Below are 16,082 nucleotides of genomic sequence, written 5' to 3' on the forward strand. Positions count from 1 at the left end.
GTCTCCTGCTTGGCAGCTTCAGCTTGTCACCTATCCTGATCTCCTATGTACTGGATAACAAATCCCAAGTGGTCTCCCCTTTGGGGAAAAGTTACAACATTTGTGGCTTTTTAGTTCAATTAGAAAAAGGCAAGCAAAGGGGGACATAATGCAGTGCGTAGAGAAAGTTGGATAGAGAGAAAACCAAGGCCATCCAGTGACACTAGAGGATTCAGGACAAGCAAAAGGAAGAACTACACCACACAGCCCATAGTTAACTATGGAATTCACCATCTCAATATGGCACCAAGAATCAGCACCAAGTTGGATGATTTTAAAAGGGGTTTATACAAATTAATGGTATCAGTGGCTACTAGTCATGAAGGCTTTTTTCCTATTTCTGGTATCAGAGCCGATGTGCTTCTGAATATCATTTGCTGGTGAGTTCAAGAGGGGAGAGCGATGTAGTGCTTGGGTTCTGTTTGCAGGCTTCCCATAGGTATCTGGATGGCCACTGGGAGAACAGGAGGCTGAACTAGATGAGCTTTTCTATCTAATTATTTTCATTAATAATAGCAAAGCAAAATAGTAAGTACCAAGGAGCAAAAGAAGCTTTTCTTCACAGCTGAGCACCAATATTTGAAATTTGTGACACACATTCAAAAATCTCTTCAAAATTTGTAATTTACATAATGTACTCGGCAGTGTTCAAAATTCCCATTGTTCTAGGTGCATTTTGCAACAGGGAATTTCATTAGCACCAGTAGTTTCTGAGCTCTGGGTGCAGTACTGCACCTAAGATTTCAGACTAAAACTGCAAAGTGGAAGGAAATGAGAACCTTTTCTTGCCTCCCCACTTCCAGCTACTCTCTGAAGACTGGAGTAGAGACCCTGTTAAGAATATTAGGAGGTGGGCATGGGAAGGATTAGACTATCTGAAAAATGAACATAGTATTATAGCTGCAGTTCATTCATTTTCAATTTTGTATTCTTGTTATTAAAAAAGTATGCCTATACATTTTGTTGTTGTGCCCATAACCAAGGTTTAAGGTGCCATTTAGCTCTTAGCTTTCATATCTCAGTTTCTAACACTGGTTCTCAGTGTGTTTTGGCTCATAATTTGAATCCTTTGCAGAGACAGAACGCTATTTTCTGCAGTGCTCAGTGTTCAAAGATGGAATAGAAATGAGTTTTTGTGATATCTGATGTAATGAAAGATAAGTTTCCATTAGGAAGATGACTGAACTCGTAAATGTTTATGAATATAACATTCATGATTTCACTTGGCCTCAGAGAAAACTAGTTACTAAAGCTGTGATTCTTTGCACAATTACCTAAGAATAAGTCCCATTGAATTCATTTACTTGAGTTAAATTGTATCGAATTATGTTTTATAGGTTGATTTTGATATTTGTAGATTTTCATTTATTTTGAAATTGGACTTTCAGATATATTGATAACTATCTTCTCTGTGTTACTGTAACAGGTTCCTTTTACTTTCTAGTATCTCACTAATGTAGAAGGAATTGCTCTTTTTCCATATGATGGTTATGAGATACCTCATCCCTTTCGCAAAATGAGAGCTGAAGCTTTGAAACAATGGTCACAAAAAGCCTCATGCTGAAGTTCAGCTGATTTTAATATGAGGCAGAGTTATGTGCTTATGTAATTTTCTCTTTTTAAACAAAAATGCTTAGTTCAATCAAGCCTAGTAACTTTTTAAAAGTCTTTACCTATGGGACTTAAAACTTCATAGTCTATATGATTTATTGATTCTTGAAATTTTGTTTTATTAAAAAATATATTGCCTTTTGAGCACAGCAATCAAGGCAGTTAAATATTGTTTATAACAATGCAAAATTACTTAAAAGAATATTGTCCTGTAGAAACATGCTTCTATGGCTTGCAGGTTTATTATGGCTGGTCTGCACAATTCTGAGTGCTAGTTCTGACTAATTGAATTTGGACTTTGGGACCCAGTAGTTGGTCTGGCTGCTTAACCTGAAACTACCTCATTTTGCATTGGCTCCTACACCACTTCCCACAATCAATCTTCAAGGCTCCCTTTACCTACTGGTAAATCTTCATTTAGAAGTTGGGACTAAAAGCTACACATTAGCCTTTTGGGCTTGTGTGAAGACTCTGATTTCAGGACTTCAGTGCAAACTTCCATGTTACTTTTTTCTGTACCATTATTGATTAAATCTCTATTCATGATAGAGGAGAGGGGGATATCAACATTAAAAGTTTATAAATACTTGAATGGCATTACTAAAGAAATGCAAACTGACATATATATGGGCAGGGATACTGATGGATCCATTGGATGTCTACTCAGAGGGCTACAGTCCTAAGGACTTTCTTCTGAGTAAGCATGTGTAGTGTTGGTGGAAGGCATGGTTGAATTATCTATCCTTAATATTCTGACAATATTGAACTGAGAATTCCTCTGCCATGTGTTGTCGTGAGGGGAAACTATCTTTTTAAAAAGTGAATTTTATTGATTTATCAAACTTAAACAGAATTACATAATAACTACAAGAAGTAAAATTCCCTCCCTTATTGGATTTGTCTCTAAGTAAGACATAGCTTCGTTCTATCTCTAGGTTTTCACAAGCATCAAAAAAGTAATGTATTGAAAGTGTTATCCCACACTTGTTGCATGTGCTCTTGGTGAGTGAAAGCTGTGTTCATACTGTGCATATTGAATAAAACAAAGCCAAACTCTTACTTCCTGTGCAGTGTTCACATAGTAAGGTGGTTTGTCCATGAATATCAAGCTCCAGGTCTGTGAAATCCAAGCTTCAAATCTATCCAAATCATATCTGCTTGCTCCCTATCTGCTCAGAAAAATGTCACATAGCCAGTGCCCCACAAATAGCAGGGCAGCTTAAAGATGGTGATAATGAACTGAAAAATCAATGCCAAGAAGAGGAAGCACTAGGCACCTCCTTCCTACCTACCCTTCTTCATCCCTCAGCCTATCCAGGCTGGTTTTAGTTGTGGGGTGGGTGGTGGGGCTGAAATCTTAGGAAGATATAGTTAAAACCTTGAATAATATCTTACACTGGAAGGTTATTTTGTGTATTCTGAGTACCGGTAGCTGAGGAAGCACCTGAGTTTTGCACTAATCTTTTTAGGCCTATTGATTCCTTGTACTATTTATTGGGCTCCATTGGGAATAGGCACAGTGCATGTTTTGTACTCTTACTAGTCCCCATGAGAACTTCCCACGAGGGACCTGCCTTTTGCCATTATTTTCTCCAATTCCTGCTGCTGGCATTTCATTAACCTTTCTACAAGAGTTCTGACATATCATTTCAGAATTGCATATACACAGAGAGAAAATCCTTTTCACTAATTCCTTTTTATTATCACTGTGGATTGCATGGGGCGGGCAGGATAGAGGCATTGGATCAAAGATTTGCTGATACCTGACTTCCTCAATTTGTAATTCTCACAATGAATTTGCTGGGATCAAAGCATTGTTGGGTGAATTTCTTCTATTGACACATTTACAGGAATGTTTCTGCAACTGAATAAGGCATTCAGTTAGTTGGTGGGTTGGGAGGGCTTGCTTCCAAGACCCATCTTGCCAAATGTTGGCAGTAGCAACTGCTTTGATCAAGAGAGTCCTGTAGGGGATATATCTCCCATGTCACATCACAGAACTGCTGTGGTCCACAGAGCAGGTTGGAGTTGAAAGTTCCGAGGTATTCTGTAAGTAAGGGGAGAAAGGTAGATTCCTTTTTCCTTCTGAATTAGCAAAGTGTTGGATTTGGGAGGAGATAGGTACACGAAGCATGGCCCCATGGTGCATGGGTATGCAAACTAAGGCCCTGGGGCCGGATCTGGCCCAATCGCCTTCTGAATCTGGCCTGCGGACGGTCGGGGAATCAGCGTGTTTTTACATGAATAAAATGTGACTTTTTATTTAAAATGCATCTCTGGGTTATTTGTGGGGCATAGGAATTCATTCATTTTTTCCCCTTCAAAATATAGTCTAGGCCCCCACAAGGTCTGAGGGACATTGGACCGGCCCCCTTCTGAAAAAGTTTGCTTACCCCTGGTGTACAGTGTACTAGCTTTCTTTTGGCTCTTTTTATCCCTTACTTTTCCTCATGCTTGTCCTTCAGAAATGAAATTTGGCATACAAAGCCTAGTCTCATTGAGGTGCTAGTTTTCTGTATTTAGGCTGCACTACAATGTGCAGTTCCTGCCAACCTAGCAGTTTGAAAGCACATCAGAGTGCAAGTAGATAAATAGGTACTGCTGCAGCAGGAAGGTAAACGGCGTTTCCGTGCGCTGCTCTGGTTTGCCGGAAGCGGCTTAGTCATGCTGGCCACATGACCTGGAAGCTGTACGCCGGCTCCCTCGGCCAGTAAAGCGAGATGAGCGCCGCAACCCCAGAGTCGGTCACGACTGGACCTAATGGTCAGGGGTCCCTTTACCTTTACCTTACAATGTGCAGTGGTACCGTTCAAACAGATTTACTACCTCAGTGAGAATTGGACCTAAGGTTGACTTGTGCTGCTGCGTAGGAGTTGTAGTAGGAGCTGCCTGGATGGGAAAAGAAATGTGAATAGAATCATAGGTTACTGTGACTAGATAGAAGGTAAAACAGTGAGTTTTCTGGAAGTTTTCACGGCTCTGCGGAATACTCTTTGCTACCATCAGTAAAGACTAGGGGGTACTTCAACAAAATGTTTCAGGATATTATTTCCTAACTGGAATACTCTTGTTCAGGAATACTCTTGTTCAGTAGCCAACCAGCCACAACCTCCTTTCATTCAGCCACCATCTCATTTTCAAGTCTGCTTTTCTAACTGATACTCAACAATCTGTGGCTACTGGAAGCTGCCATAGTCCAGGGCTCAGCTTGGGAAACATAATACTGTAGGGCTTCCTTTCTCTTCTTGGGGTCAGGAGGTAGAGAAAAGCTCTGTATTATGGGTGGTGGCAGAAGAAAATGTAATTAGGGGAGTAGGGCAGGAGAAGGATGACCACTCCTGGAAACCTTGCAAGGTTGTCTTTGATACTAACGTTAGGAATTGAAGAGATGCTGTTTATCGTAGATAAAGGTTAGACATGACATTTCTCTTCTTTGACAGTTTTCTGAATTGCAAAGTAAATGCCACAGGCTTAGATCCAAAGTGCTTCATGTATGAGGGGAAGAGTTTCCACTGATTCCCTAACTCCACAGCCTACTATGGCTTTTAGTCACCGTTCTCCTAACCCACAGAAATGGTTTTTCATGGAGTGCAAGGGGCTGAAGAATCCTTATGTTCTGCATGGTGCTTGTGTCCAGGTCAGTGCTCTTAACTTTGGGGAAATGTTTTCTTGGTCCCAATTCTAAAATAACAATAAAGAAATGCACTTTAGTCTAATTTTCTGGCCCTATTCTTTGCACAACAAATGACATTGTTCTTTGTGGTTAGCTCAGTGTCTGTTTACATCAGGTTATTTCTCTAGTTGTCTTTCCTGCACAGCAGGTTTGACCATTTTTATCCTATGGCCTTTGTTGTAAAACCTGTTCTTTATCACACTGTAATACTCCTTCTCACACTGTAATATTACTTCCTGGATAATAATTATGGAAAAATTGTGTTTTGCTGCATGGTTTCTCCCTTCCCATATATAGAACACATATGCTATGGAAAACACTTACCGTATTTTTTGCACCATAACACTCACTTTTTTCCTCCTAGAAAGTAAGGGGAAATGTCTGTTATGGAGCGAATGCCTACGGATGGCGGGGGGATCTGCTGCAGTCGTGAGCAGAGGATCCATGGTTCCCCTTCCTTCCCTCCTCTGTGGCTCGCTTTGAAACAGCAAAGCGGGAGAAGAGCCGCTGAGTGGGGAGGAGAGAGGGACAGAGAGCCTGCTTGCTTTAAAGGAGCAAAGCGGGAGAGGAGAGGAGCCTCTTATACCCCGCTTCTGCATTATTAACAGCATCCTTCTCCACCCACCCCACACGTGTTCCTTGTCCCTTGAGTGCTTTTCCTTCCCTCCCCACTTAAAACGTGGTTACAAAGCACAGATCCACATGGATCCTCAGGATTTTTGCACTGGGTCACCCCAAATTCACCATCAGATCACATAGCATGTCCATGGCTACAGCTTTCACCAAAAAAATCACGCACCCACTGTTGCCTGGGACCGCAGTGGTGCAAAAATGTGGTTACAAAGCGTGGATCCACATGGATCCTCAGGATTTTTGCATTGGGCTACCCCAAACTCACCGTCAGATCACATGTCTGTGGCCACAGCATGAACCACAAAAATCATACATCCACTGTTTCATTTAGAATTTTGTTTTGTTTTGTTTTCTTCCTCTAAAAACTATGTGTGTGTTATGGTCGGGTGCGTGTTATAGAGCGAAAAATACGGTATTTGGGATAATCCTCATACTCTTACACTTAAGATCCCAGTGTTGAGCTGCATCCTTGAAACCTTGAGAACCCATGAGAATGCAGTATTGAACTACAAAGAATGTTCATGACAAGTCATGACATGCCTGTTGTATCTTTGGTGCTTACCTGCCTGCAGCATAAGCAGTTGTTGTACTATAGCCACTGAATGCAGTCCATAGATTCAAGCTATTTGAAAGCTGGACCACCTCTTTGAGAATGTATAAAACATGCTGGGGGAAAAGTTTGTCTGGTTAAGTGAATCAGGCTCAGAAAGTTCCTTGCATAGGCTTGAATATATTGCACACAGAGGGTAAAATGCTCTGTGTGCTGTAATCTTATTTAAATTAGCTTTTTGCCTGTTAATTCAATATTCTGTGTGTTTTGCTGGAAGGCTGCTTAACTTTGGCCTTCTTGCTGCTTCTGTAGCCTCTCTTGGTTCCACAAATGTTTTCTGGAGGTCTGATAATGTATGAAGATGACATTGTAGAATTGGAAGAGACCCTGAGGGTCATCTATTCCAGTCTCCTGCAGTGCAAGAGTATCAATGCCACTGATATGAATTTCATGAATTTCCTGTTACGACCGTAAATATCACTTCCAGCTCCATAAAATTCAGCCACCAATATATAATTGGGCAATACTCTGCATGAATTGGTTGATGTTGCACAAAGGAAGAAATGCTTTGTTAAATAATTCTGAATAGGAGTTTAAAAGCTATTATTAGTTGCAGACAAGTCCATCAAGCCTAAATAAAAATTACACTAACTGAACCACATGTCTTCTTCTTCTTGTAATAATAATAATAATAATGATTTAATTTAATTTAAATTCTGTCTGTCAGTGCAAAGTTTCCCAGGATGGTACATAACAATATAATACATATACAAATCTATACTATACAAAAACCCATATAACCAACAATATAAAACAAATATATTCCAAAAGTGAAGTAGAAAAGAATCAAAATTAGAAAATGCAGTGGCATTCCAGTTCTCAACCCGCTTCATGTACCTGAGAAAACAAACACACCTGGAGCTAACATCTAAAAGGAAATTATGTTGAGTGCAACTGAAGCTCTGTGAGAAAGGAATTCCATATCTGTGGTGCCATAAGAAACATGGCTCTTTGCCACTGTCCCTCTAACTCTGGATATCAGCAGAATTATGAAGTGGTCTCTCCTGAAGAATTTAAGGCACAGCCTGGCTGGAAATTGTGGTTGTGGTCCTGAAGATACTTGGTTTCTAGACCATGTAGGACTTTATAGATCAAGTCAACACCTTAAATTGAGCTCAGTAGCAACAAGACAGCCAGTGTAGATCCTTTAGGATAGGTGTAATCTGATCTATTGTGATGAGCGGGTGGTGCTGTGGTCCAAACTACTGAGCCTCTTGGGCTTACTGATCGGAAGGTTGGTGGTTTGAATCCCCGCAATGGGGTGAGCTCCCGTTGCTCTGTCCCAGCTTCTGCCAACCTAGCATTTTGAAAGCACGCCAGTGCAAATAGATAAATAGGTACCACTGTAGTGGAAAGGTAAACGGCGTTTCCATGCGCTCTGGTTTCCATCATGGTTTTCTGTTGCGCCAGAAGTGGTTTAGTCATTCTGGCCACATGACCTGGAAAGCTGTCTGTGGACAAACGCCAGCTCCCTTGGCCTGAAAAGCGAGATGAGCCTCATAGTCACCTTTGGACTTAACCGTCCAGGGGTCCTTTACCTTACCATTACCTTTAATCTGATTTATTATAACAGATATTATTGTTAAACACCAAGTTCCTAACACATGTGAACTCATAGGTTTCCGTCAAAACTCTGAATCATTATGGGCATTCTGTTTTATATCTAGATATATTCTTAAACTACAGTAGGAAGAATACTTTAAAATAGAAAGTTATCATTATAAAGCCACAGGAAGTCACATGAGACATAAGAGGATTTCCAGAACCTTAAGTGAACCAATGTCATTTTTAAAAGGCTTCACATGAAAAGGTGAACAGTGTTCGAAACTCTCATTGTTCTACATGTATTTTGCAACAGGGAATTTCATTAGTGCAAGCAGTTTCTGAGCTCTGGGTGCAGTGCTGCACCTAAGATTTCAGATTAAAACTGCAGAGTGGAAGGAAAGCGCACCTAGACATTCTGTTGTTGTGCCCATAACCTAGGTTTAAAGTGCCATTTAGCTCCTAGCTTTCATATCTCAGTTTCTAATACTGAAGGTGAAGTGCATAATGCTGTGTCAGATTACTAGAGTTAGTCATAGTGAGTTTAGCCTGCATCTTTTTTATTCTACTTCACATTTAATTTGCAGCAACAGATTATTTTTGCAATTAAATGCTCCTGAAATTAAACAGGAATAAGCAGTTTAGTTGTATGTAGCTGCCAGCAAGTGGGTATACTGAAGTAATCTGTATGATCTGACACCCCACCCCACCCCCAAAATCTGGAATATAGAACAAACTAAAGCTAAACGAAGAGTTGGATTTAATGACCTAAGCCGAGTGTCTTCAAACTAGTATTGTATGCATTTCCCCCCTCTTTCTTCGCTGAATTTTTTTGTTTTGTTTTGTTTGGATTTGATATCCCGCTTTATCACTCCCCTTCAGGAGTCTCAAAGCAGCTAACATTCTCCTTTCCCTTCCTCCCCCACAACAAACACTCAATGAGGTGAGTGGGGCTGAGAGACTTCAGAGAAGTGTGACTGGCCCAAGGTCACCCAGCAGCTGCCTGTGGAGGAGCGGGGAATCGAACCCGGTTCCCCAGATTACGAGTCCACCGCTCTTAACCCCTACACCACACTGGCTCTATGGGTTTGCCTTTGTGCTTGACATGCACTTTGGAGCACTTACCAGATGCCAAGGCAGAGCAAACCTCTGTCCCCATCCTGTGCTGTGCTGTTTGAAGGATTGTTTTGTGCCTCCATTTCTCAGCTCTGAGTTTATAACTGGAGTGAGGAGCAAGATACTTTCTTCTAACCTCATGCTGTGTTTCAGAGATGAACATCAGGGCCAAGATCCTACTCCTTGGAGGGAGATACTGGCAACAAAATTTGGGTTGACTAGCAAGCTCAGTCAAAGTTTGTTTATTCGTGATGAGGAACATAAGAGCCTAAGAAAAGCCTTGCTGGATACAGTGATACTTCCGGTTACAAACTTAATTCGTTCTGGAGGTCCGTTCTTAACGCAAAACTGTTCTTAACCTGAGGCATGCTTTCACTAATGAGGCCTCCCGCTGCCGCCGTGCTACCGGAGTGCGACTTCCACTTGCATCCCGAGGCAAAGTTCGCAACCAGGAGACCTACTTTCGGGTTAGCGGAGCTTGTTACCTGAAGCGTTCGTAAGGAAGAACATAACTCGAGGTTCCACTGTGAAGCCAAAGGTCCATTTAGTCCAGCATTCTGGTCTTGCCAGTGGGCAACTAGATGCCTATTGGAAGCCCACAAGCAGGATTTGAGTGCAACAGTGCTGTCTCCATTTGTGATGCCAAGCAAAACGTGTTATCCCTAGCAGAGAGCACGTGTTGCGGTGGGAGATACAAGCAACCTCATTGTTGCTGGGCAGATTTATGGAGGGACGCAGGCAGTGAATTGGTTAATTGGGTCGCTGGGGATAACTGCTTGTTTCCAATTTTGAAGGAGGGGTCAGAGGTTTTAAATACTGGATGCCCAACTTTGAGCGTTCTCTTGGCTGTTTGCACCGGATTACCCGCCCACCCTCCCTGTATTGGGGGGGTTGTTCGCTTGACCTTGCTATGCCTGTCATGGGGTCGTCTGCTTTGAGGCAGGGGCCTGGTAGGGATTTGTCCATCTGGCTGATTGGCTGGTGCCATTTGGTTTTGCCTACTGTGTAGCAAATCGTCACAACTTGTAAGGTTGGCGATTAGGCATTGGTTCAAATTGGTTGGTGGAGGGGTAAGTGCCTACCCCTCCAATGGTGTGTGGAAAGGGAATTCCGTTAAAGGAATCCAGGGGCTTGCCATTCTTTTCGTCCTTGTCCCTAGCATTGGACTTGGGCCGTGCAAGCCACCAGGAGCATGAGGGGCGAAGTGAGGGACTGAGGCCCAGCTTCATTTTCTCCCCAAAATTTGTTTCCCACACTGGCTTTCGCTGGGATCCAGAAGTCAGTTCTGTCCCCTGGGCAAGGACAGATAGTCTGAACCAATGCCTAAGCAACCACTCACTCGGATATATTTAAATAAAGTTGTGGCCAAAATCGTGCCAAAAACCCAAACCAAAATTGATGTGTGATGTGTGTGTTATTGGGGGGTGGCTTGGGGACCTCGAAACGCAACTAGTATTCAGCGACATACTGCCTCAGATAAAAGACAGTCATCATGACTAGTAGGCATTGATGACCTTGTCATCTTTGAATTTGTCTAGTATTATGAGGTAATATTATGTGTTCCTGTCAAAATTTCAAGGTATTTTCCAACCATAGAGTTGGAACATATAGAGTTGGATGGGACTACAAGGGTCATCTAGCCCAACCCCCTGCAATGCTGGAATTATCACATGGTTGATTATCACATGGTTATGCTTTCTGGTTGATGTGTCCCTGCCAAGTTTATGCCCTGATGTGTCTCAGCACAGAGAATCCAGAAGTCTGCAGTAGTTCTGCAAGGACTTCTTTGTTTTTTCAAACACACTGCCATTCATTCTCATTGATTCTGTTCAGTCTTTCTCCTAAGCAGATGAATGCCGCTGTTAAGACTGGGGCTGGGATCTCTAGAATTCTGAATAAGTTTGGATTAAAGTCAGGTATTTTGGAGTGTACTCATGCAGCCATTTCCACATTGATGTGAAGACAGAGTTGGCTCCATTTGAAGAGTTGAGCAATCCCTTTCTAGAAGACACTGAAGAGCCACTAGTTCACAAAGAATTTCACAATGCAAAAAACATGGTAAAGATAAGCACATTTGACTGTGATGTTGGACTGTTATAGCTAAGGAAGTTTTGGCAAATGAAATATTTTGACTAGCTGAAGAAATGGTCAGTCTGATCTCAAAGGACTGTACTTTTGGTTCTTGAACAGTGGTGGGGGGAGCTGCATTCTTACAAAAGGAATGGAGTGCTACTTTGAAGTGTGACCTAAATCCATCTGAAGACTTGTTGCTACTTGATTACTAGCTGCAAATGGGAGATCTTGAATACTACTTCAAACAGAAAAAGCATAGCTGGTTGTCATCTGGTATGAAGTCTGGCCTAGCTTGTGTGCCTCTGTTTTTGTATAAACAGATAAACATTTTTCCTGACATTAGTTGATTATTTTACCTTGGTCAGTGTATTCGATGTGGATAATGCTTAAAATTTCTTAAGTATCCTGGATTTAATTTCCTGTCAAATTATTTGATACCACACAACACAAAGTCTATGAGTGGTATTCAACTACGTTTCAGTCAGAGTAAACCCATTGAAATGAATGAACATGATGAAGTTCAGTTAGTTTATATCAGTGTGTCTATTCTGAGTAAAGCATAGCTGAATATTACCACCCCATGTGAATAATAGAATGTAAGAGAAGCGAGACACGGGGGAAATACACTGTGGCACCCTTGCCCACAGCTGCCCACCAGCTGGCAGACCTTCTTGAGAACTTCCTTGCAGAAATAATGATAAAATGTAGATGTGGCAAGCTATTGATCAGCATGTATGAAGAGCTCATAATTTCTTTTCAAAATGACTTTTGCTGAATTGTTGCTCCATGTAAAAGTGGGCTGTGGATGAATACTCCATTCTCCTATGAGTTGAGCTATGGCTTGAAATGGCAGAGGCACACAAAATACTGTTCTCTGGGCAGAATATCAGGCTTCTAGTATCTATACCAAGGTGGCTAATCCTGAGGCCAAATGGCACCTGCCAATTGCAGGGGCCACTGCTATAGACTACTATTCTCTTCCGTTCATTCTCAGAGAAAGTTCTAATGCTGGGGTGCTCATAGTCCTAAGTAGCTCGCTAGGCTAGAGTCCCTGCAATCTGTCCAGGAGTTCCAGTTAACAAGCTCTGATATGGCTGACTTTTTAAACTACGTTTGACTGTAGTTTTGAAAGGATTTATTCTGTGTCAAATTCATTTACATCACTGTCATCATTTCCATTAGGTGAATCCATAAAGTAGGATTGGTTTTTCTGATGGAAGCTTATTAAAGATCTAAGAAATTTGACATTTAATTGAAGAACAAATCTGGGCCTTTGTCTTATTGTGTTCTCCGTCTGCATTCCCTTGGCAGTTAATCATATAATGTTCCTGAGCATGAAATTTACAGTAAAAATGACATAGCTGATGTTCCATCTTTGGAAATGGGGGGAATTCTGAAAGTAAATTCTGAAACTTGGAATATTTTTAGAGTAGAGGATCTTTGCATTTTAAAATGGTTTATGTAAACCATACTACTACTACTAGAATTTTGGGCTGTCTGTGTATAAAGTACAAAGAGGACTGAATCACTAGGGTTCTTTAAAAACAAAAGGGTTGATTTGATAGGAGGTCTAATCCAGAGACTTCCCACAAGCAGAATTCTGCTCGTGGAATGTCCTGCAGGAGAAAGGGAGTGGTAATATTTCCTGAACCCTCCTACCCCTATGCCCTCTGAAAGGTTGTTTAGATGGTTATTGGGCCTTCTGAAACAGAAGGCGTGGTGAATTGGGGGTCTACAGACGGAGGAAAAAATCAGCTAAAAATTCTCAGCCCCTTCCTTGAGTGGGAACCTCAGCTGGATCAGAGCACTTTTCATAAACAGAAGGAACTCTTCCGTTTGTGAAAGGGCATGTCTGGATCCAACCCACAGGAAGGATTATTTGCAAATTTTGCGTTTGAGCAGATAAAGCAGTGGTGTCCCAACTTTTTTCAAGGAGGGCCAGATTTGATGAAGTGAAGGGTTGTGAGGGCCAACCAAAGAACCAACCAAAGTTGTTGACCTTTTTTTAGGATTGAAGTTGTTGAGGTTTTTTCGGGTTTTACCCCAGGAAATAAACTGCTACAGGGGCAGGATTAAACCAACCAGCAGGCCGGATTAGGCCCCCACAACGGACTTTGGACATGCCTGAGATAAAGCATAACTTATTTGGCATAAAACAGGAGTGAGGAAGCTTTCTCAGATAGAGGGGTTGCGTTCTCACCTGGGCAGCCTTCCAGGGACTGCTTGCCATTGATGGGCAGGGCCAGAAATAAAATGAGGGAAGGACCGAAAGTGAATTTTACCAATGTACAGCAGGCTAATTTCTGTACACACTCACCACTATCCACCCTTCATCCAGACAACCATCAGGCGTTACCCAAGTTCAAAGACACATACTAGCCAGGCGAAAACACTCAATGGTATGAAATAGGTCTGGTGAGAGGTGTGGCCTGGGGAAAATCCCAAGGGCAAGATAGATATTTATAAAAGTATATCTTTATAAAAAAATAGATGAAAAATAAAAATATTTGGCAATTTGAACAGCTATTTTGGTGACACGGTTGGGGGAGTTGTCTATTATAATCTAGGAAGTCTACATAAAATTCAGTTATAATTCCAATGAAATTGGCAATAAACCGATGTTCTAGCCTGTTATGAATAAATGTTCTATTGTGAAAATATTTTTGTGAATAGATTACAATTACTTCAAACTTCCCAGTATAATGTCTGCTTATAGCAATGGTGAGATCTGTATGGGGTGTGTTTATACACATGTGTGTATATTTGTGTATATATGTGTATAACTTCAGTAATGTTGTTTTGTAGTGCAGTATAAATTACTTAATTTCAGACTGAAAAACACTTGGGCCTGGAGGGTTGGGAGAGAAGTCTTGCCTACTTATTCACCTTCTGAACAAGATTTCTTAAGGATTTTTTTCTTTCAAAAGCACATAATACAAATTGTTTTACATCTTGTCCATGAATGTTTATGGGTTTTCAGGGTTCAGTCTACATTTGATGCTTGCTTGTAAGCAGGAAGACATTCTTTTTCAGTTTATCTTGAGACATATTCATGATTTAATTTTAAATTGTGATTGAAGTGGGCTGAATCATACTGTGGTATATGCATGTGTGTATATAGTAATGTAATCCTAATGTGTTCTTTGGCAGTTGAGCAGCACTGGAAATGTAGAACGATATTTATAAATGTTTATAAATTTTAGTTTAATGTAATTTAATGTTAGTTTATTTATGTTAGTGTTGCTGTAATGTTTGTAAAACAGGTTTTTATTTCCTTTTTTTCTCCAGAGGAAATAAAAGCAGAAACTGGAAAACAAAGGTACTTTTTTCTTTATTAATCATGATTAATTGCTCTGAAAATACATTCAGCATCATTTGTACAGAGATGAAGTCAATTGTCATTGTACCTTTTTGGGAGGGAGCTTTATGAACTACAGTGGTACCTCGGTTTATGAACTTAATCCGTTGCGGAAGTCCGTTCTTAAACCAAAACTGTTCTTAAACCGAGGTGCACTTTCCCTAATGAGACCTCCCACTGCCCGTGCCCTTCCATCGTTTGGATTCCGTTCTTAGACCGAGATGGTTCTCAAACCAGGACACTATTTCTGGTTTAGCAGAGTTTGTAAACCAAATCATTCTTGAACTGGACTGTTCTTAAACCAGGGTGCCACTGTATATGTTTTGCCACTAAGTTACCATGCCTAGAGTGTATGAGGTTCACTGCATACTTGCTGTAACTTGAAGAAATTGAAAACTTTTACTTGTAGTGTACAAATTAATTTTTTGAGCACTTTCTTGCTAATCACTCTGACTTCAGTTTACACTTGGAAAACGTGTAAAGTATGTCAGCATGTTGTTAAGAATAATTAAGAGTATTAGCATCCTTTGTGAGAAACAGGTTTTTCATGCTTTGTTAGACATTTCATGGCTTCAGAAGAGTCTTGAGATGGAAAACTTGGTCTCCTCACATTTGTCCTTCTGACACAGGACCTCCCTATAGGCACCTAGTATGAAGGGAACATTGTAGCTCTTTCAAATTTTAAAAAGCAAGCAAGCCCTAAACAAAATTGTTACTTTTCAGATGGAGATTGGACCAAAAATTTAATTGCAAGTCTATAAAACAGTCTTCCCAATCCCCTGCAAATGAAACATGGTAAAGGAGCACATATAAAGGGAAACGGCAAAGAACTAAAAAGATGCTCATGTCACAAGGTTCTAAAGCATGAAGGTACAAAATGAAATCCTTAACCAAATGTCAACAAGCATAGCAATTAAGGAAACAATTCTTAAATCACAAAGTAACATTCAATATAAACACACAGGATGTATAAACTGAACCAAAATCCCTCCTAGCAGTGGTCCAGAGGCAGTATATAATGATGATCTAACAGGTATAACAGTGAAATATGTAGTTAGAAAACTAAACTGGATACGTTCCGACCCATATAGGTATTCCCTACTGTAAAATGACAGCAGTATTAATATATAGCCTTTCTTTCCAAGCTTGTTAAAGAACAGTATGTACAGGAACAGAGTGAAGACACATTCTATAGCAGTATTTACAATACCATAAATGTCATGGTATTTGTAAATACCATGTCACAAGTCTGATTATTGGTTACCATAGAAAGGAACTACACTCCTACTAATATTGAAAAAAGTGCTTCAAATCCATAAATTGAAGTTGTTAATGAGTGAGTAGGGTGCCACCTTAATATGGAATTGATAAATTTCACCCAAAAATTGTAGAAAAAGCATGAAAGCTTACATCCAACGTCATGTGAA

General features: G+C 40.7%; 1 protein-coding gene across 1 annotated transcript in view; it reads left to right on the plus strand.

Annotated features, from left to right (window-relative positions):
* Positions 1-16,082, plus strand: part of ARFGEF1 (ARF guanine nucleotide exchange factor 1) — a 70,301-nt gene that overhangs the window by 9,488 nt on the left and 44,731 nt on the right. Inside the window, exon 2 of the mRNA XM_081874914.1 lies at positions 14,586-14,616. Coding sequence (XP_081731040.1) covers positions 14,586-14,616 — 31 coding nt within the window. The remainder of the gene's footprint in view (positions 1-14,585; positions 14,617-16,082) is intronic.

The sequence above is a fragment of the Podarcis erhardii genome, assembly GCF_964252035.2.
Source record: "Podarcis erhardii genome assembly, chromosome: 8".
NCBI lineage: Eukaryota > Metazoa > Chordata > Lepidosauria > Squamata > Lacertidae > Podarcis > Podarcis erhardii.